Genomic DNA, 19,816 nt, shown 5'->3' with positions numbered 1-19,816 from the left:
ACTTATTTTATGTTATAATGGTCTCAAAGCACAAGAGTAGTGTTGCTGACAATTCAGACATGCCAAAAAGAAAATATAAAATGCTTCCCTTAAATGAAAAGGTATGAATGTATAGGAAAAAAACATAGCATATGTAGGGTTCAGTACTATCTATGGTTTCAGGCATCCACTGGGGGTCTTGGAACGTATCCCTGTGAATAATGGAAGAACCATCGTACACTTCTCGTTGGAAATGACTGGTGCTGTTTCTGCTCACATTTCATTGGCCAAAGCAAGTCATATAAACACCCCTAATGTCAATGGGCTGGGAAATATGCTTGTCCTCTAGGGATCAGAACCCGCTATTTGCACAATACATGGTAATGTGCAATAGTTAGCTTCATGCCTGGCACACAGTGGGTGCTCAACGAATGGGCGCTGTCATAAAATGGGCTTAGGGGCTGCAACAGTTAATACCCCAAATCATTATGCCTCGTGAATGGGGAAAAGGAGGCCCTCAGGTCCATCTTTACCAGCCCTTCCTCCTGTTTTCCAGTTGGAGAAAAATGACAGCAGCCATTTCCAAAGAAGAGTTTATTGCCATTTGGGGCCCCAGCAGGGACAGAGAGGTAGTGGGTACTAGAGGCTCCTGAGGCCCAGGGCGAGGCCAGCGAGACAGACCCCGTTGCTCAGGACACAGCCCAGATTGCAAATGGAGGACAGGCCATGGTAGCGGAAGAAGATCTGGCGGAGGACATTGTACTTGGGGTCCCGAGCCCGCAGCTGGCAGTAGGGGTCGAGGCCCTGGTGGTGGCCTGGCACCTCTCCACCCAGGCCCTGATTCTTCTCCACAGTCTGCAAGGCCCACATGGCAGCTGTGATGCGGGGCTCCAACCAGCGGGCATTGATGGTGGCCAGCGTGAGGCTCAGGAGCAGTAGGCAGAGCTGGTGGGGGTGGCGGGAGAAGGACAAGGTGAGCCATGCCTGGGAGGCAGGAGGAGCCCTCCAGAGGGTCCTTCTGCATCCTTAAAGCCCAGAGGGATGGGGGACAGCACTGAGTCAAAACCAGGCCTCCCCCTCCTTTTCCTAAACAAGACTAGGGGCCTCAACCAGAGTTTCAGTGCTCACACCCTAAACCCTACAGGAAAGCCTCCATCACCATCTCCTCTACCCTCCCCACAACTTTCTGAGCCTCCTCTCTTCTGATACTCAAACTGGAAGTTTCCAGAACACAGCCTTGTCTCCTCGCCTCTGTTCCCCCAAACTGAGTTTCAGGACAGAACCTCTCTTCCCCAAATTGGGACAGAGTACCATAACTGTCCTCTCATTTCCCCAAAACAGAGAACCTAAGACTGGGGCAGTCTCCTCTGTGGCCCCGGCCCAGACCCTAGAAGCTTACAATGGGCCCATAGAGAGTGAATAAAAAGTCTTTAAAGTTCCAGTTACCCATAATTCTCTCCCGTTTAAGTGATTATTATTGAAATCCCTGTTAGACTTCACCTGCCCACATTTGAGGGCAGAGAGAGGGCAGGATAGAGAAATACGAAATGCAGAGATGGTCCCTCCAATTGTGGTTGGAAAAAGGTGTGGATGGGATTAGGAGACTGTAAATTCCCAGTCAGGCTGGTTTTTAAACAATAAGCTGGGGTCATTGCCTGGGCCCAGCTGAGTCACCATGGCTTGGCCACAGGCCCAGCCAGAGGGAGGAGAGGGAGCAGCACCCAGCAGAGACTCACTGGAGGATAGACAGAGCTGTTGCGGGTGGTTGTGCAGGTGGTGCACTACTCAAGGGTATCCAAAGCCCAGCTTTGTATCCACTGGGAAGAAGGGGCAGGTTTTTGTTTGTTCCTTCATTCGTTTAATTCTCGCAAAGGTATAGCAATAAGTGCTTTGTGGGGTCCTGGGAATGAGTCTCCAGAGGGTAGTGAAGCCCAAGCCCAAATACCTGGCTGGCCTCCCAGAATGTGAGCTGGGCCCAGGCGTTCTGTGGAACCAAGATGCAGAAGTTGACGAAGGCACAGCCCATGGAGATGTGAAAGTAGAAAGGGAAGAGTTTGCTCTGCACTAGGCCGAAGGTATGTCGGGGAAGGCCTCGGAAAAGAAGGAAGCCTGTGGGGCACAGGTGACCACATACGTGTTAGGTTACCCCAGGTCCCTTCTCATTCCTGTCCCCATCCCAGTACCCATAATGTGGAGGCAGACAGTCCCTACCTGAGATAAAGGTCACCCACATTTGCATGCCCCAGGCCCCAGACAAGACCAGTAGATGGACCACCTTAGTCAAGCTTCCAGGGTTCCCATCTTCCTCCATCTTGCAGGCCTGGGAAGAAGGCACTGTGTGGCTCAGAGCTTTACCTTCAGCCCGTGGCCTTCAGGCCCTGTGAGCCTGCTCAAGGCCAGGATCACAGCTAACCCAGCGAAGATCCAGGGATAGCAACCTAGGAATGGGGATGGGGAATGCCCACAGCAGTACTGCAACAGCCACCAACCACATCTTGCAAATATCAACCCTCAAACTCTCTGGATCCCAACATCCATGCCACCTCTGAGACTCCCAAATTTCAGCCCCAGCAGCTCAAGCTCGTAGCCCTAGGTCTTCAGAGATCATCCCAGTGATTCAGCAAAGATCCCTGATCACAAACGAGATCCCAGATATCGCTTTGAAGCTTCCCAAAGCACACTTGAGGCCCCATCTAATCCTGGGGAACCCCCAAATCTTATTCCAAAGACACCGACCCCACCCGAGGCACCCAGGAATCCGAGACTAGAGGCCCCGGAGTCGGATCTCAGGGGCTAGGCGGGCTGGCCTCTGTACCTCACTCCTGCAGTCCTCCTGGGCCACCACCGCTCATGGGGCCAATGACTCGTCCCGCCTTCCAGCTAAACCCAAAGCCAATCCAATCGTAATCTGCCACCTCCTGTACCTCCCTCTTAGATATTGACTAATCGATTAGCAGAAACGAGCCTGAAATCCCGCCCTTCGCCGAGATTTTATCCAATTACACGGCGGCTCCTAAGATCCGCGGAAGCGGGAAGGCGCCAATGAGGTCCTAGGCTACATCGGAGGAGGCGGAGCTAAAATGCCAGCCACACCCCTCTTTGTGACTCTATCTTTGGTCTCCGGTGTTTTAACGCGATGGTGTCCCTGCGGGATCAAATTTCAGCGTCACAGCTGGGGACTGGCTTCGCAGTCCCTGATGGGAGAGCATGAGCAGGTGGTATGTGGTAGGTGGGGATGGAAGGGAGTCGGGAGCATAGCAGGTACAGGATTCAAGGCCAGAAGGGGCGGGGCCTATCCTAATGACCCCGCCCCTCCCCCAAGAATTCTCCCGGGAGGAACAGCTGATGTGGGAAGGGGAGGAGTGCTCGACTGGGGATCTACCTGCAGTTGGCCCTCAGAAATGCGTCTTCCCTTTTCCCCGCCGAGCCTTCCAGAACTTTTATGGTCCCCATGTTCCAGGTTCTCAGCGTGACATTAAAGGGCGAATACTGAGCTTTTCGCTACTGTATCTCAGGCACTGGTGTGGATTAAGTTAGTCACAACAACCCAAAAACGTGGTAGTATGATATCTCATTTTTATAGTTGGGAACGCCGAGGTATGGAGAAGTTCAGTAACTCTTTCAACATCACACAGCTGGAAAGGGGCAGAGCAAGGATCTGAACCCAGGCCATCCAGCTGGAGGGTCCAGTGCCTGTTGAAAAGTAGCCTAGAATGTTTCAGGCAGAAGAATAACTCCTACGTCACAGGATAAGTGTGAAGACCCAATAAGTGCTAAAGGTGGAGCCCGATACTCAGTGAGGTGCTCAGAAAATATGAGTTTAAGAAAAGATTAAGGAAGATTTTACAGAAGGGATGCTGAGTAGGGTTTCGAAGGGTATATAGGAGTCTTTCTAGGAGGACTGGGCGGAGGAAGGACACCAGAGGGCCCAGCAAAGGCAGAAGAACAGAAAGTTCTATAGCGTGACTCAGGGCAAGATGCCCTTCACCTAGAAGTTTTTCCAGACAGCCCCAGGTATCTCCATCTGCCAGCCCTGATTATGCTGGGACTGCAGAGGGTGTGGATATGAGACCCAGAGCTGAGATCTTTCCTGTTCCTAGCCTCACCTAGCACAGGCCTGGACCCCAATTCAGTTATTATTTATTGAATAGATGTGTCCTGCCTCTCTCGTTCACACACTATGGTTCCCTTTTACTGGGGGAGCCACATCCAAACTCCCCTGCTTGGTTTTCAGTGCCTTGCTAACCTGATATTGCTTCCTCTTGAACCCTGCCTCCAGCCATCCTGAATTTACTGGCACAGAGGACATGGTTCTACACTTTTAAGCTTTCTCACATGATGTTTCCTTCCAGGAACACTCTTCCTGTAGGGACCAATATTAAGATCCCTTTTTCCTTTTAGGCTTCTTGCTTTCTCCTGTGGGGTCTTCTGGGTCCTTTTCAATGCCCAACCAAAGCCCTGGGGCTGGGATCATCTTTCATCCAGCTCCTACCAAAACTGGGAGCCCCTGTATTCAGGGCTGAAGACTCTCTGGGGTGTTAAGGAGGGTCTAGGAGTATGGGATATGGGAGCTGGTCTCAGTGCAGCCCCCTGTCCTCCCTATTTGAAGCGACCCTCTTCTGGCTGGCCTACCCCAGGACCCCGACTACTCTGTGCCCTGCTACTGCTCATCTCCCCTACCCTCCAACTCGTGTTTGCTTGCTAACAGGAAGTGTGACAAGTGCTGGGGTTCGTTGAGGGGCCGCCCCCGGGCAGGGGAGCTGGGAAGGGCTGCAGTACTCTGGGCTAGCCCTAGGAAGCCCTCACCCATCTTACCCCCAGGCGCTTCCTCAGACAAGACCGTGGACTATACGATTCACTGGTTCAGGACCCCAGAACCAGAGACTTTGGAGACAGCTGCTTCAGAAGACATAGTGACAAGTACAGACTGGAGGCCAGGGAGGGACTCAGGGCCTCAGTCGCATTGGTCTCCCCACTTCACCAACCCAGACTTGCAGGAGCACTGTAATGACCAGGACCTTGTGAAGAGGCATCAGAGCATCACTAAGGTCACCCCCACCCGGGAAACCCCTTCCTGCTGCACTACAATTTACTGCTACAGGTCTTAGGGAGGGGGTTGCAGGGACAGGGAGATCTTTCTCAAGAATGCTCCCACGGTGTCTTCAGCACTTGGAACAGCTCCCAGTGCCCAGTAGGCCTATGTTGAAAATGTCTTAATGGATGAGGGAATTAATGGAATGGATGTACGATTGTGTGTCCTATCCTAGCGGGGTCTTGTCTGTGCTTATCTCTGTGTATGACTGCCTATGTGTCTGTGTGGTTGTGTGTCTGAGATGGGTATGAGTGGATGCCTTGGGTCTGACAACTTAAGAGTGCAAGGCTGTGTCCGTGGTTTGTGTCTGTGTGGCTACAATTGTGTTTTGACAACTGAGTGTGATTATGCATTGCGTGCTATTGGCAGTGGGTGCAGATATTGTCAATACCATTTGCCCCTAAGGAGGAAGGCTATTTACTGAGCCCAGGCCAGAGACAGGGCTTTGCAGGTGCATGCTGTCAAGGGCAGCCCACAGGCCTGCATACAGAAGGGACAAGCCATTCATGTGTACTTCTGAGCACATGCAGGCCAAGGGAGGTGCCCAAATGTGCCTGGAGGCAGAACTGCCTGCACTGGGGTCTGGTACACCCAGAACTCAACAGACTCAACTCATGTCCAAAACTCCCACACTGGTTTGGGGTGAGCAAGGAGGCAGCCAGGGATGAATTTCTACTGCCCTCATGTCCCCCTTCCCTAGAAGCCGTTGGAGACCAGCTCTTCCAAAGTCAAATGTAAGAATCCTCCCTCCTAACAAGACTATGTGCAAAAGACTTCTGGTTCCTACTTACACCCACAGCCCCTGCCTCCACAGGACCCTGCCATTGCTGCCCACTCATCCTTGCCCCAGCATCAGCTTTCTCTTGCCCTTTACCTTGCCCTCTATCCCCGTCCCTGTCCTTGACCTCTTCTCTTGCCTCTACCTTAGCCTTGGTGGATCTCCACTCCTGATCTTTCCCCCTGCCTTAATCCCTACCCCAAGCCTCTGCTGACCTCTGCCCTGACCTTGCCCCTGCCCCTGCCCCTATCCCTTCCATCCTGACTGACCCTCACCTCTGTAAACAGATAAGTCCATCATGATGATATCTGACACCCAGAAGCTCCTGCGATGTGAACTTGAGTCACTCAAGAGCCAGCTACAGGCCCAGACCAAGGTGAGCCTCCTCGGCCAGCCCTGCTCCCAGCAACCTCTGTCCCTGTCCTCTGCCCCCTCGCATCTCCAGACCTAAATTCTTCCCCTATAGGCTTTTGAGTTCCTAAACCACTCAGTGACCATGTTGGAGAAGGAAAGCAGCTTGCAGCAAATCAAGATCCAACAGCTTGAAGGTGAGGACTGGCCAAGGGTCAAGGTCATGCTGGAGGCTATTTGGGTTTGGTTAGGTCAGAGTGAGAGAACTGGGTAAGTCTGATTTAGGGTCAGGATCTGGCCAGGCTAGGGCAAGGTGGTTTCAAAACTGGGCTCAGGGTATGGTTGGGGCTTAGGCAAGTTCGCATCATCTCTGCAGAGGTGCTGAATCCCACGAGCCGCCAGACAGAGAAGGAGGGACACAAGGGGGGCATGGAGCAGGGAAAGCAGGAGCTGTATGGGGCCCTGGCTCAAGGCCTGCAGGGGCTGCAGAAGACCCTGCGCGACAGTGAGGAGGTGCAGCAAACCCGTACTACCCGCTGCCTGCAGCTCCTGGCCCAGGAGATCCGGGACAGGTGGGTGTTGCCAGGCAGGCAGCCTGGAGGCTGTGGGAGGGAAGGGAGGCCGGGTTGAGGGAAATGGGACAGACCTGAGTAAGAGGGATGGGGGACCATGGAAGGCTTGGGGGACAAGATGAGTGGGTGGGAGGGGGACAGGAGGCAGTATGTGTATGTGGGAGACTGGGAGGCCAGAAGGCAGGAAAGACAGGAAGCTGGAGGTGGAATGGGGAGAGTGGCCAGGGACTCAGGAAGCTGGGGAGTGGGGAGATTGAGGGGGGCCAAGGCTGGGGATATGGGAGGTGAGGGGCAGAGGCTGGGGAGATAGAGGCTAAGCAACGGGAGGCTGGAGGTCAAGAGAAGAGGACTTGGGCTGGGGGTGTGGATGGAGAAATAGTTGTTTTGAGGGGAAAGGTGGGTGAGCAGATGGGGAAAAGGGTCAGAGCCAGGGGGAATGAATGGTGGTACAGATGGGAATATGGTAAGAAGGGGAGGCCCGAGGAGACAAGTGGGGCAATGGGAGGCCAGGAGGCCAGACCCTGGACAGAGGCTGTGGGTCTAGGCTACACTGTCCCCTCAGCAAGAAGTTCCTGTGGGAGGAGCTGGAGCTGGTGCGGGAGGAGGTGACCTTCATCTACCAGAAGCTCCGTAAGTGCCTGGAGCCCAAAGCCAGGAGGGGGATCCTTCTGCACCCCAGCTTCCCTGAGTCCCCTCCCCCACAGAGGCCCAAGAGGAGGAGATCACAGACAATCTAGTGAACATCCAGAAGATGCAGAAGACCCAGGTGAAGTGCCGCAAGGTGAGAGGAGAGGATAGTGACCCTGCGGAGTTGAGGGTATGGTCATCTCTGCCATCCTCCGCCATCAGAATGGAGCCAGAAGGCCTGGGCTCAAATCTCAGCTCTGCCACTTACTGCTGTGTGATTGTGGACAAGTTTCTTTACTTTTCTGGTCCTCGGTTACCTTATCTGTGTAATGCATATAACAACATATCCCGACCTGAAGGGGCGGCTGCATGAACTGAGTGTTAAGCCCCTTGAGGGCAACCTGGCATGTAATAGGTGCCATGTAATGGTCACCTGCACCATCAACATTATTATTACTACTGCTCTTCTCTCATTCACTGCCCCCCCCCCACGGCCCACTCCACTCTGGGCCCCAGGTCCTGACCAAGATGAAGCAGCAGGGGTGTGAGACATCCAACTGGCCTGAGACAGAGGACACCCCACTAGGAGGCAATGGCTCCTGGAAGAATGACCTCCAGAAGGAGCTGAGTGACATATGGTGATGCCCAGCTTCCACTCTGTTCTCTGATCCCTGACCCTCATCTCCTCTGCCCTGCACCCAATCAGATCAAGCAGCAACTACCAGAACCTGGAACCCATCTGAGTCCAGGCCTCCATCTCCAACCAGGACTCCACTCCACCCTGACCCCCCAACATCCCACTGCCCCAGCCCCAAGCAGCCCAGAGTCACCCAGGGCTCCCAGCTCCCCATCTCCCTGCAGGTCTGCTGTCCATGTGCTACAAAATTCCTTTGATGGCCTCACCTTGTCCTCGGGGAACCGCCCCCGGGCTGCCAGCCTCAGAGGTGAGGGGGTTGAGCCATGCTCTGGATTGTGACTGTCATTCTCCAGCTTCACACGGGAGGTCATGTTCAGAGGCCATAGTGGGGGTCACATTAAGGAGTCCCTGCAGATTTTATTCAAGGGTCACTCAGGGTCTCCCAGAATCTTTTTTAAAGGATCGATGGGGTAAAATTCAAGGATTATTAAGGTCATGATTTGGTGTTACATCGGGTCACATTCAAGGAACATGATCAAGGGACACTGGCCCATATTCAGAGGTCACTCAAGTGTCGCATCCAGGGTTTGTGCATAGAGAGCCAGAATGGCACCTGTCCCTCCTGCAGGCTACAAGGGACTCAGATGTCTGAGCCCTCCACTCCCCTCCTGGGACTCGGACTCAGACTCGGACCAGGACCCTTCCCAGCCACCGTTCAGCAAGAACCACTCCTTCCCACCTGGTGTGGCTCCTCCCCTGCCCCACCCACCCTGCCCCTCCTGGCCTGCCCTGTAATCCCACAGTATGGATCCTCCCAACCTAGGCACCGCAACCTGATCCCCGGCCCTGGGGTCCCCTGGACCAGGCCAGGCCCTTACCCACCATCTCTTCCCCACAGCCTGAGCAGTCGGGACTGCTCTCCCTGAAGACCCCTCCAGAGAGAAAATAAACTAGCCGAGACCCTCCTCCACCTGTGAACTGTTGCTCCTGCTGCTTCCTGTGCCTGAGAACGACTCCTTCCCCATTTACTTCTCAGTGTTGGGGAGGGTGCGGAGACCCCAGGGGCTGTTTGGGATGCATGGGCCTAGGGTCAGAGGACAGTATGAGGTCATATTAGTATATGACAAGGTCAGAGGTTAGTCTGTCCAGATGTGAGCGGCCAGACAGACTCTTTCACACTAGCCACCAACCTTCCCTTCTGGGGTGCCCTGGCGTTTTGGCCTGCTGCCCCTACTGCCCAAATGGGGAAACTGAGGCCGGGAGAGAGAGCATCGCGGCCCAGAGTCACGCTCTGATACTCCGCCCTCTTCTTTCTCTTAGCACCTTCCCTCACCCAGAGCCCTCCCTCTCAACCTCCATCCTTCATTCTCTCCCTAATCTATTCTAACACGTCCCTCCCCAAAGAGCAACCGAGGCCCCGCCCCGGATCCTGCTAATGAGACGACGCGAGGGAGGCCCCGCCCAAGGAGTTATGCAAATAAGGCTCCCGGAGGCCCCGCCCCTCGCCCCGCCGAGGAGTCTGCGCCGCGTAGACCCGGGCATACAGCTATTCCATCTATTCGTCCGCCAGCCAGCCAGGCCAGCCGTCAGTCTGTCCGTCCCCCAGCGCCGTTGAAGTCTAGGAGCATCGAGGGCTCAGGCAGCAGCAGTCTAGATCTGGTGAGGGGAAGGGGCTTGGGGCGCCCCCTGTACCCTCTTTCGCTGGCTTCCAACCCTTGGTCTGTCTGGCCTGGGTTCGGTTCTATGGATCGAGTCCTCTGCGGGTCCAGCGTAGGGATGAAGGGCGGGAGGTGGCGAGCTGGAGCTTAGGGACCGGGTTGGGGGAGGGGAGTGTGGGCAGAGGACCCTGGGCTTGAGAAGCTAAGCGGTGGGGTGAGGGTGAGTGTGATTGTGTAATTGTCATTGTGTGTCTGTATAGCTGTCATTGTGTGGCTTCTGGAGTGTCCATATGATGTGTATGTGTGACTGTCTCCCGTGGCTGTCTTTGTGTGACTGTCATAGCGGGTATCACTCTATGGTGTGTGTATGTGTATGTGTCATTGTGACTGCCATCACTGTAATTGTGTGGCTCTCTTGATGTCTGTGTGGTTGTGTGAATATGACTGTCATTGTGTGGCCGCTATTGTGTGTTCCCTTCTGATGTTGTGTGGGGGGCCATTTTTGCGTTCTAGTGTGTGGCTGATCATGCGCTTTTCTTGTGTGGCTCTGTGTATGTCTGTCATGGTCCATGTATATGTCCTCGTGTGACCATGTGGCTGTGGTTGTGGATGGCACCGTGTATCTCTTATGGCTGGCTGTCAGTGTGAATGAGAACTGTTAATTTGTGTGGTTGTTGCTGAATTGGGGGTATGACACTGTAACCAGTTCTCTTACTTCTATTGTGTGTGGTGACTCTTTTTGATGTGAGTTTTAAGGGTGCTGGCAGCCCTGAGTCCACATCCCTGATGGTGGTGGGTGAGAGCTCATATGGGGCTATGTGTGGAGTTCTGAGGTGTGTGAAGGACCTCCTGTTGTGTCCCCACGACTGTGTGTGTGTAGAGGGAGGGAGTTTGATCTATGTGGGTGTCTGTGCATACTGCACCATGTGTTTGAGTGTGCATTTATGTGTATAGTGGGTGTTGGGCACCTGTCTGAAACAGCAGGCTTGTCTTCTTGTTCACCACTAGGATGGCACCCAACAAAGTGCCTGGAACCCAGCAGGCTCTTGGTCCATATTGCTGAGATGGATGAATACTAGGCCATAGTGTGTGGATGGGGCAGCGGGGGGGGGGGAGGGGGGAGGGGGTTGGGGAGGATAGAGTCTGTGGCTGAGTTGTATACACTGGGGCAACAGTGTGGGTGATTATTTCTGGGAGGGTGAAGGAACCATGGCCAAGTACATCTGGGACCCCAAGTGACTCTCACCCTACATGTCGCACTGCAGAGCAAGCTTTGTGGATGGAGTACTGGACCCAGAGTGCTTACCCTCACCTGCCTGGGCCTCAGTTTCCACATCTGTGCAATGGGGGTGACCATCCCTGCCCCGCTGGCCTCCAGGAGCAGCTGTGAGTCCGTGGGCGTGGTGGCTGCCTGTGGGAAGCCATAGGGCCCTTTCACAGGTGAGGCCAGGCTGGGGGAATGGGTCAAGCAGGTGTGACTCTGTTAGCTCCTCAGTTCTAGGGATAAAGGAGAAGATATGGTGGGCAGATAGCCCTCTAGTGGTACAGGGTGGCAGATGGGCTGGAAGGAGGTAGAAAGGGAGAGGCAGCTGGGAGAGGAGGGCCTGGCCATTGGCAATGAACCACAGGGACAGGAGAGAGGCACCTGTGGGCCATGGGTAAAGGGACTCAGGGGAGGGGCCCAGTGTGGGTGGGGGACATAGAGCATGGAGTCCCCTGTAAAGCACATGGGGAAAGAGGATGGAGTCTCCTAAAAACTGATAGGGGTGAGGACTTTTATAAATGGATCCTTCTCTATGGCCGAGGGGTCCCCATTAAGCTGGGGAAGTCTCTTCTAAAGGCCAAGGGGAGGGATCCTGCTTGGTCGGGAGGAGAGGCCCTTCTGAAAGTTTGGGGTCAGAATCTCTTATGTAGACTGTAGGGGGTGAAGACCAGTAGATAATCTGGGGTTCCCCACACACAGGCTGAGCTGAGCAGATTGTGTCAGGGGAGGCTAATGCCTCCTACAGGCAGAGGCAGGGCCAAGACCTGGATATGCAGAGCCCGGGTCTGAAAGCTCAGGGAGTGGAGCCAGAGCTCCTTGGCAGTCCTCTAGGGGGCCAGGGATGTGGCCAGAGGACTCCGTGGGGGCCAGTGATCTGAGCCTCCCCCTAGGCCCCACCCCTGCCACCCCTTGCCCTCCCCACCTCCACAGGCCCCAACCATCACCATGGCAGGAGGGAGACCTCAGCTGAAAAGGAGTTTCTCCATCATTCCCTGCTTTGTCTTCGTAGAGGTGAGGAGCCCCATACCTCCCTCAGACTCTCCGTGGGAAGAGGGTGTACCTGTCTGTCTATCCCCTCTCTGCCTAACCTCAGTCTCCCTCATCCTGGCTAGGTCCCTACCTGGACCTATTTTTCTCTCTCTGGCTCCAGTCCTGCCTTCTCTCTCCCTGATCTCTCTCTCCCTGTCTCTCTGGAGTGGGAATGCTGTTCCCTTTCTCTTGACCTTGCACTCAGAAGTGACACTACCCAGGTTCCAATCCTGCTCTGTCCATCCTTACTGTGGGACTCTGGGCACTTCACATATCCTCCTGAGCCTCAGTTACCTCTTCTGTCAAATGGGCATACTTAGAGTCCCTTTCCTAGGGCTGTTATGAAGGTAAAATGTATTCATTCACAAGGGATGTAGTATGATGCCTCATCCACAATTAGGGTTTACCTGTGGTAGCTCGTTCTACTAGTAGTGTTATTTCTTTCCCTGGTGATCTGTCACTCTGCCACCCACTGTCTCTGTATGTCTCTGGTCTAGTCCCAGCCATGTCCTCACTCTCTCTGCCCAATCCCATCTCTTCTCTCCTCTATTCTACCATTCTAGTCCCTTCTCTTTCTCGTCTTTGCTTTTTTTTCTCTCTCCTCTTCCCTCTTCTCTCTTCCCCTTCCACTTTTGTCTTCTTTTTCTTTCTGTTTCCATCTCCGTCTCTTTTCTCCATCTCTTTCTTTGTGTCTCCCAGACCCTGACCCTTCTCTCCCTACTTCCCCACCTCTCTGTCTCTCTCACTCTTTTTATTTCCTTCAATCTCGATCACTCTCTGTTTCCATGTCTTTGTGTGTGTCTCTCTCTCCATGTCCCCAGCTCAGACCTGACCCTCACTCTTCGCTCTCCATCTCTCTCCATCTCTCCCTCTCCCCTGACTGGGCGGCAGTCGGTGCTGCTAGGCGTGGTGGTCCTGCTTGCTTACCGCCTGGAGTTCACGGACACCTTCCCTGTGCACACCCAGGGCTTCTTCTGTTATGACAGTACCTATGCCAAGCCCTACCCAGGGCCTGAGGCTGCCAGCCGGGTGCCTCCTGCACTCATCTATGCCCTGGTCACCGCTGGGCCCACCCTCACGGTGAGATTGAGGGTAGCCTTGGTAGACTATGGGAGGACCTCCCAAGGAGGTAGGAGGGTCGGGGGAGGTAGGCGGAGGGCTGGGCTTGAAGGCCAGGAAGACCTTGTCTTGGTCTCACCCACAGATCCTGCTGGGGGAGCTGGCACGTGCCTTTTTCCCTGCACCATCCTCAGCCATCCCCATCATCAGGGAGAGCACCATCGTGTCTGGGGCCTGCTGCCGCTTCAGCCCCCCACTGAGAAGGCTGGTCCGCTTCCTAGGTGAGTGACAGGGCCAGGGGTCAGCCACACAAAGGGATATGGGCCATGCTCATCCATAATCAGAATTCCAGAATAGGGGAGGGCTTAGAATTGCCATAATGGCACCTTCGGGGGCAAAGAGGGGCTTGGGCTTGGGCCAGGCATAATGGAGGTGTTAGGGACATGGATGGGGCCTAAATCAACCATGATGGCACCTGTAAGAGGAGGGCCCTAAATGGCCACAAGGAGAATCTCATAAAAAGGGGACATAAGCTCAGGCCAAACATTGTGGAGCCCCAGGGAGATGAGACCTGAGCTGTGCATTAAATGTAGTCCCAGTCTACAGCCATGCTATCCTGAACAAGCCTGATCACATCTGATCTCAGAAGCTAAGCAGAGTCAGGCCTGGTTAGTACTTGAATGGGAGGCCACCTAGGAAAACCAGGTGCTGTAGACATAAAAAATAAAAAATAAAAAAAATAAAGGATTGTACGCTGACAAGTTCCTTGCAATCTGTGAGGGCAACCAACGGTTGCCTCACCTAATGAAGAAATGAATGAATGAATGAATGAATGAACGTAGTCCCAGCCACAATGGGTAGGGGAGGGGCACAACTTATCCAGAATGGTGATCCCTCTGGGAGAGGATTGAAGGAGATCCAGCTCTGGCTTATTGATTATTCGAGGGAAAAGTTATCAACTCAGTAATAGCATTTCCAGGGCAGATATAAGCAAGCCCAGAAATGCCATCAGGGCAGTCCAAGGAGGTCACAGGCATGAGCCCAGTCCTGATTAATGCTGTGGAGGAGTCCCAGCCCAGCTTTAATGGGGTTACATGGAGGGCCTACTCCTGATGTAGTGGTGATCCCAGGGAGACAGAGGCAGGAGACCCAGAGTGCCATCATGGTCGCCCAGCTATAATGAGGTATGTATGGCATTAAGGGGAGTCCCAGGTTCTTTAATGGTGGTCACCGGAACAAGGAGACAGGAACCCAGAAGAACCATAAGTGGGCTCACAAGAGGAGGACCACTGGAGCATCAGCCCCCTCCCCATGAACCCTTTCTCCCATTCCACCCCCAGGGGTCTACTCCTTTGGCCTCTTCACCACGACCATCTTTGCCAACGCGGGGCAAGTGGTGACTGGCAACCCCACGCCGCACTTCCTATCCGTGTGCCGCCCCAACTACACAGCCCTGGGCTGCCCGCCACCCTCACCAGACCGGCCAGGGCCTGACCGCTTTGTCACCGACCAGGGTGCCTGCGCCGGCAGCCCCAGCCTGGTGGCCGCTGCGCGCCGTGCCTTCCCCTGTAAGGACGCTGCCCTTTGCGCCTACGCAGTCACCTACACGGCGGTAAGCCCCAAAATGGGAATCTGGCAGTGAGGGGTGGCCAGTGGGCAGGAGGCCACCTGAGGGCTGATGCCCCCAGTTCCTTCCCTCAGTGAGGCCACGCCCTGGCTCTCTAACTCCTCCAGACCCTGGTCATTCCCCTAAGTCTGAGTCTGAGTCTGTTGGGGTTCTTAACTGCACCTCTTGGTGTCTGGCCACGCCTCCTAACCCGGTAATGCCAGGGCCAATGGAGGCTGTTGACTCAGCTCTACGGGACTAGGACGCTGTCCCTGGAACCTAGCCATGTCTCCAGGATGCTTCAGGTCCTGGATATTGGCCAGGAGACTGGGTGAGTGGGCTTTCAACTCTGTGCCCTATTGCCCATGTACCCCCACCCTTTGTCTTCGCCCTGTATTTTCCTGGCTATGTCCTTGACTTGACTCTTCTAGGACTTGCTGACTCTTCCTGCTTTTCCCAGGTTGCACCCCCTATTACTTTGATTCCTTTTCTAGCATCTGGGTCTATGCTTCTAACTCTGTCAGATGTCCCATGGAATTTGGGGATTCAACTTCCTGGAGCTCCTGGACCTGTCCCTTGGGCCCTGACTCCACTTCTGGCTCTGTGGCCCACCCTACCCCAGCAAGTTACTGATCCCTGAGAAACTCAGCCCCAGATGCATTCCACTGCTCTCTGGTGATTTGGCCATCCCCCTATCCCTGAAGGGCCCTCTGGGAATCCATGACTCCATCCCCTGAACTCCTGTCCCCTGGCTCTGTTCCCTAGAGTGCCTAACCACATCCTATGGCCCTGGCCAGTGCTTTGGGCTGTGTTTTGGGGTAGGGGCACGTCCAGAATCCCCATGCACATCCAGAATCCCCTGGCCAGTGCCAATCTTGGGGATTCTGGATGTGCCCCTAGCCCAAAACACAGTAGCCACTTGGGTTTGGCAGCTGTGCCACCTGTATCCCCTGATGGGTCTGGCTCCCACAGATGTACGTGACTTTGGTGTTCCGTGTGAAGGGCTCCCGCTTGGTCAAACCCTCACTCTGCCTTGCCCTGCTGTGCCCCGCCTTCCTGGTTGGCGTGGTCCGCGTGGCTGAGTACCGCAACCACTGGTCTGATGTACTGGCTGGTTTCCTGACTGGGGCTGCCATTGCCATCTTTCTGGTGAGCCCCCTTCACACTCATCCTGGTATGGGTGACCCTCCTCCAGCTCCCTGACCCAAGAAATGGGGCTGCATGATGGTGAAGAGTGTGGACTGTGTGACCTTGGATGAGACCTTTAACCTTTCCTTGCCTGGATGTTCTCATCTGTGAAATGGAACAACAGAAGAGGGACCAGAGTGAGGCAAGTGAGGTGCTTGCTTTGACTGTAAAATTTAAGGAGGTGGTAAAACACTCAGTAATTCAGATAAGTAACATTTTAATAAAACCTTTTTTAAATCAAAATTAATGTAAATAAATAAATTATTTATTTATTAAAATAATAAATAAATTATTTATTTATTTACATTAAAATAAAAAAATTTAAATAAAGGCAGGATCCAATCCTGCCCTTGCACAACCTAGCCTTACTTGCCTCTTCCTAGTCCCAGCCCTGTAGAATAAATCATAATAGTAGCTACCTCTTAGTAAAGTGGAAAGAACTATTCTTAGCACATAGTAAGTACCAGAAAAATGTTAGCCATCTTTGAAAGCCTGAGCCTCAGTTTCCTTATTTGAAAAATGGGCCTCGGGCCTCAACATTCTTCTCACCCTGTGTCCCAGGTCACCTGCGTCGTGCACAACTTTCAGAGCCGGCCGCCCTCTGGCCGAAGGCTCTCCCCTTGGGAGGACCTGGGCCAAGCCCCCACCATGGACAGCCCCCTCGAAAAGTTAAGTGTGGCCCAGGTAAGGGGGGCCGGGGGCTGCTCCCGGCTGGAAAGGGTTGTGGGTGGAAGAGGACCAAGGAGGCAAGGAGTCAGGCAAAAGGTTTTGGGGTGGGGCGTGTCCTAGGGCCATGGGGAGGTGGGGGGATGGCTCATCTCTGTGGACATAGGTCCTGGGAGATAGTCCCACCTAGTAGAAGGGTATGCCACCTTTCTCCCTGCCAAGGGAACATGGTTAGTCCTGAGAATCTTTTCCATTGGGCTCTCTACCCAATGAGCTCCTCGTGCTGTGGCCAACAGGCCCAGGGGGCCGCTAGTCCCATCCTTCTGCCTCTTTGTCTCAGGAACCCGAGGCCTGCAGGCCGCATTCGACACCGGCACGGCTCACCCCATCCAGTGAGTGTCGAGGGAGTGGGGGGATAAATGGGGAGACTTCCAGATGGTGGTCACTGCCACAGAGGTCTCACCTCCTCTCAAGCTTTCTGATCCCCTGACTTCTGACCCCTGACCCCCAGAGCCGCAGAACTGCACCCGCCGTGGCCACCTGATCCCCAGCTGCGTGTCCTCCAGGGCTCCAGCCATGTGTTCGTCACCCCGTGTGTCCCGCCCTCGACTGAGGTCTGAGCCAACACCCCTGCCGCTGCCCCTGCCCCTGCCAGCACCAACCCCCAGCCAGGGTCCCTCACCTTCCTCTCCTGGGCCTGGGGGGCCGGGTGGGGGTGGTGGACGTGGCCGGAAACTGCTGCTGCCCACACCCCTGCTTCGGGACCTATACACCCTTAGCGGACTCTATCCCTCCCCCTTCCACCGGGACAACTTCAGCCCTTACCTATTTGCTAGTCGCGACCACCTGCTGTGAGGCCTGACCACTTACCCAACAATCCGCCCAGTCCCCATTTCTTCCCTGTCACACGTGTGCGTGCGTGTGCCATGTGAGTGCCAAAGCCCCTGTCCCCAAACCAGCCAGGCCCAGACATCAGAGGGTGGCTGGAAGGACATTTGGGGGACCCTCCTCTTGCCCTCAGGGACATCCAAGTGGGCATAACTGGAAGGTGGGCCCTTGCCCCCTAGGATTGCCCTTTTAAGGTCCAAATCCTGACCCTATTGGCCATTGCCAAGCCAATGGGAGCCTCCAGTTCTCTAAATTCTAACCAAAAGTTTACCTTAGCCAATGAGAGCCTCTTTCTCAATTCTTAGAATCCTCAGGCAAGAGGGCAACTCCAGCGTCTGAACAACCAATATGAGTCCTTGGTTTTCAGAATTTCTAGGGTGGGTGGGTATGATTCCAGCCAATGGGGGACCACCCATGTCAAAGCCTGTGCTAAATTGAGGAGGGAGGTGAGGTTATCCTTTCTCACTGGGTCCTCTTGCCTCAGAATCAGAATCCTGCCAGAGGGTGGGGGCAGGCTCCCCCATGGTAGGCTCCTTGGGGCATCCCTTCCCCTCTCAGTTCCTCCCCCAAGTGCACCGTCTCACCCAGTCTCTCCTAACTCCCTCCTTATGCAGGGTGTGTCCATTTCAGAGGTTTGAGGATTCAGGGTGCTGATTCCCCTTACCTGTGCCCAGGTCACCCCAAACCCTTTTGTTATTTATTAGATTTGTGGAAAAGGACTTCTTTTTTTCTTGGAACCCACCCCTGTTCTTCACACTGTACCCCTGTACCTCAGCTTCATGCAGGTGTGCCAACATGGGGGGCATGAGTGGAGCAGAGAGGGCTCCCCAACCCTGGGGCAGCCAAAAGCAATGGGAAGAGGAAACACTGCCTCCCTTTCCTGCCCCCTCCTCATCTTTAATAAAGACCTGTTTGTAACAGAAATCTGGCCACCTGCCTTTCTCCTCTGAGTGGCAGAGTGTAGAAGACTTTAATTGTGGGGCTAGGTGTTGGCGAGGCTAGGTGTAAGTATATTGTCACAGTGTATCTGAGGGTGATTGGGGAGAGGCAGTGTGGGGCTGTGGGACCAGCAAGTTGGACTTTAAACTTGCATCAACATTTCCTGGCCTTGGGAAATTTAATTAACTTCTCTGTGCCCTTGTTTTTTTCATGTCAAATGAAGACTCACAAGCCATACGTAAGACACACAAACCCACAGTAAGTGGCCTTGCATGGCTATCTTCCTCAGGCAGCTGGCCTGTTTCTGACTGTGGCCAAGGTGCAGAGAGCACAGGGAATAGGATGAGGGCACTCAGAGGGTCCTGATTGTGAAGGGAAATGTGGAAGGCAATAGGAACCTCTAAGCCAAACCCCTGACAACATGGATGAAAGCAGGAGTTCTGATTGTGAGGCTGCGCTGAAGACCCAGAGGAGACCAAGGGGAGTAGGAGGGGCAGGAAGCCACAGACACCTCCCCACCATCATAGCTCTGAGGGCTGGTCAGGGCATGGAGTCATCCAGGGACCAGGAAAGGGGAGTCTGCTTCCCCTCTCCCCTCATTCATTCATTCATCAAATAGCATGGAGCACTTACTGTGTGCCAGGTGCTGTGTAGTTAGATATGGGACCTGTAGCAGTGAACTGAATAGATATATATTTCTGCCCTCATGGCACTCACATTCTAATATGTAAGAAACAGACATTAAACAAAGTATAAAAGCTTTATACAGAGCCATAATTCCAAACTTTGAAAATTTTTTTCATAACTCATCTGTGGCAAAAATCTGACCTGAACTGACATGAAGTTATTATAGCTTCATTTATTTAACTTAACATGAACATTCTTATATTTCATTGCAGATGAAGTGTTGATTTGGGGATGTTATCCCAGGCCCCACCAGGGCTGTTTTGCAGCAAATAGAATTTACACCATAGTACCTTTCAAAAATCTGAAAAAATTTGAATTCCAAACTCTAGGGTCAAGGATTTAGGTCAGGGATTCGGATCTCTGATATGGTAGACATTGATAAGTGATAAGGAGAAAACTCAAACTAGAGGAGACAATGGGACAACTGTGGGATGGGGAGTTTGCTATGAAAATACCTGAGGTGAGGGAATAGCATTCCAGGCAAAGGGAAGAGTAAGCATGAAGGCCATGAGGTGGGAGCATGCCTGTTGTGTTCAGGGAATGGCGTGGAGACCTGTGAGGCCAGAGTGGAATGAGAGATGGAGAAGTGGTGGGCCTGATTGTCAGCCACAGGGAATGAGATGAGGGCATGAAAAAGCTGAAGGCAAAAGAGGGACAGAATCATGGAGCTTCTTGCTTTACCGACCAAAGCTCCTGTTTTCAGAGCTCGCACCCCTGAGACTGGTGGCCCCACCTGTCTCAGGGCCTCCCCGAGGACCAGGGAGGAAGCAAAGTTTCAGCACGACGTTCAGCACCT

The 19,816-nt window shown here is 53.8% G+C and overlaps 3 protein-coding genes and 1 pseudogene across 27 annotated transcripts; 3 read left to right on the top strand and 1 right to left on the bottom strand.

The window, feature by feature from the left end:
- Positions 1-558: 558 nt before the first annotated feature.
- Positions 559-2,910, bottom strand: TMEM205 (transmembrane protein 205). 4 transcript variants are annotated; one of them, XM_016153632.2, is made up of 4 exons: positions 2,795-2,910; positions 2,191-2,417; positions 1,925-2,088; positions 559-924 (listed from the first exon to the last, which is right to left on the bottom strand). In XM_016153632.2, exons 2-4 carry the CDS (start codon positions 2,288-2,290, stop codon positions 619-621), a joined length of 570 nt encoding a protein of 189 aa, XP_016009118.1. In that variant the 5' UTR covers positions 2,291-2,417; positions 2,795-2,910; the 3' UTR covers positions 559-618. The 4 variants fall into 4 exon arrangements, with proteins under 4 accessions (XP_016009118.1, XP_016009121.1, XP_016009119.1 ...); XM_016153635.2 differs by having other exon boundaries at positions 2,191-2,299; positions 2,795-2,863; XM_016153633.2 differs by having other exon boundaries at positions 2,716-2,797.
- A 142-nt stretch (positions 2,911-3,052) lies between these two features.
- On the top strand, positions 3,053-9,014 carry CCDC159 (coiled-coil domain containing 159). 15 transcript variants are annotated; one of them, XM_016153568.2, is made up of 13 exons: positions 3,056-3,197; positions 4,589-4,707; positions 4,801-5,027; positions 5,772-5,805; positions 6,137-6,225; positions 6,316-6,397; positions 6,577-6,772; positions 7,335-7,402; positions 7,477-7,553; positions 7,916-8,037; positions 8,261-8,343; positions 8,665-8,778; positions 8,935-9,014. In XM_016153568.2, the coding sequence occupies exons 1-13, from the start codon at positions 3,187-3,189 to the stop codon at positions 8,937-8,939; spliced, it is 1,227 nt and encodes a 408-aa protein (XP_016009054.1). In that variant the 5' UTR covers positions 3,056-3,186; the 3' UTR covers positions 8,940-9,014. The 15 variants fall into 15 exon arrangements, 12 of the variants coding, with proteins under 12 accessions (XP_036089579.1, XP_036089576.1, XP_036089574.1 ...); XM_036233681.1 differs by having other exon boundaries at positions 3,055-3,197; positions 4,589-5,027; XM_036233682.1 differs by having other exon boundaries at positions 3,055-3,204; positions 4,589-5,027.
- Positions 9,015-9,141: 127 nt separating this feature from the next.
- On the top strand, positions 9,142-19,190 carry PLPPR2 (phospholipid phosphatase related 2). 8 transcript variants are annotated; one of them, XR_004954904.1, is made up of 11 exons: positions 9,142-9,695; positions 10,960-11,134; positions 11,889-11,969; positions 12,879-13,067; positions 13,192-13,327; positions 14,387-14,658; positions 15,625-15,801; positions 16,402-16,508; positions 16,847-16,898; positions 17,018-17,120; positions 18,170-18,281. XR_004954904.1 is itself a non-coding variant. In XM_036233680.1 (11 exons), exons 3-11 carry the CDS (start codon positions 11,904-11,906, stop codon positions 18,342-18,344), a joined length of 1,293 nt encoding a protein of 430 aa, XP_036089573.1. In that variant the 5' UTR covers positions 9,142-9,695; positions 10,960-11,134; positions 11,889-11,903; the 3' UTR covers positions 18,345-19,190. The 8 variants fall into 8 exon arrangements, 7 of the variants coding, with proteins under 7 accessions (XP_036089573.1, XP_016009052.1, XP_016009049.1 ...); XM_036233680.1 differs by having other exon boundaries at positions 16,402-16,524; positions 18,170-19,190; XM_016153566.2 differs by having other exon boundaries at positions 10,960-11,080; positions 12,954-13,067; positions 16,402-16,524; positions 17,018-18,285.
- LOC118612794 lies at positions 13,645-13,763 on the top strand (annotated as a pseudogene).
- Positions 19,191-19,816: the final 626 nt, after the last annotated feature.

The sequence above is a fragment of the Rousettus aegyptiacus genome, unplaced genomic scaffold (genome assembly GCF_014176215.1).
Source record: "Rousettus aegyptiacus isolate mRouAeg1 unplaced genomic scaffold, mRouAeg1.p scaffold_m13_p_16, whole genome shotgun sequence".
NCBI classification, from domain to species: Eukaryota; Metazoa; Chordata; class Mammalia; order Chiroptera; family Pteropodidae; genus Rousettus; species Rousettus aegyptiacus.
This window is presented reverse-complemented; position numbering and strand designations above follow the sequence as displayed.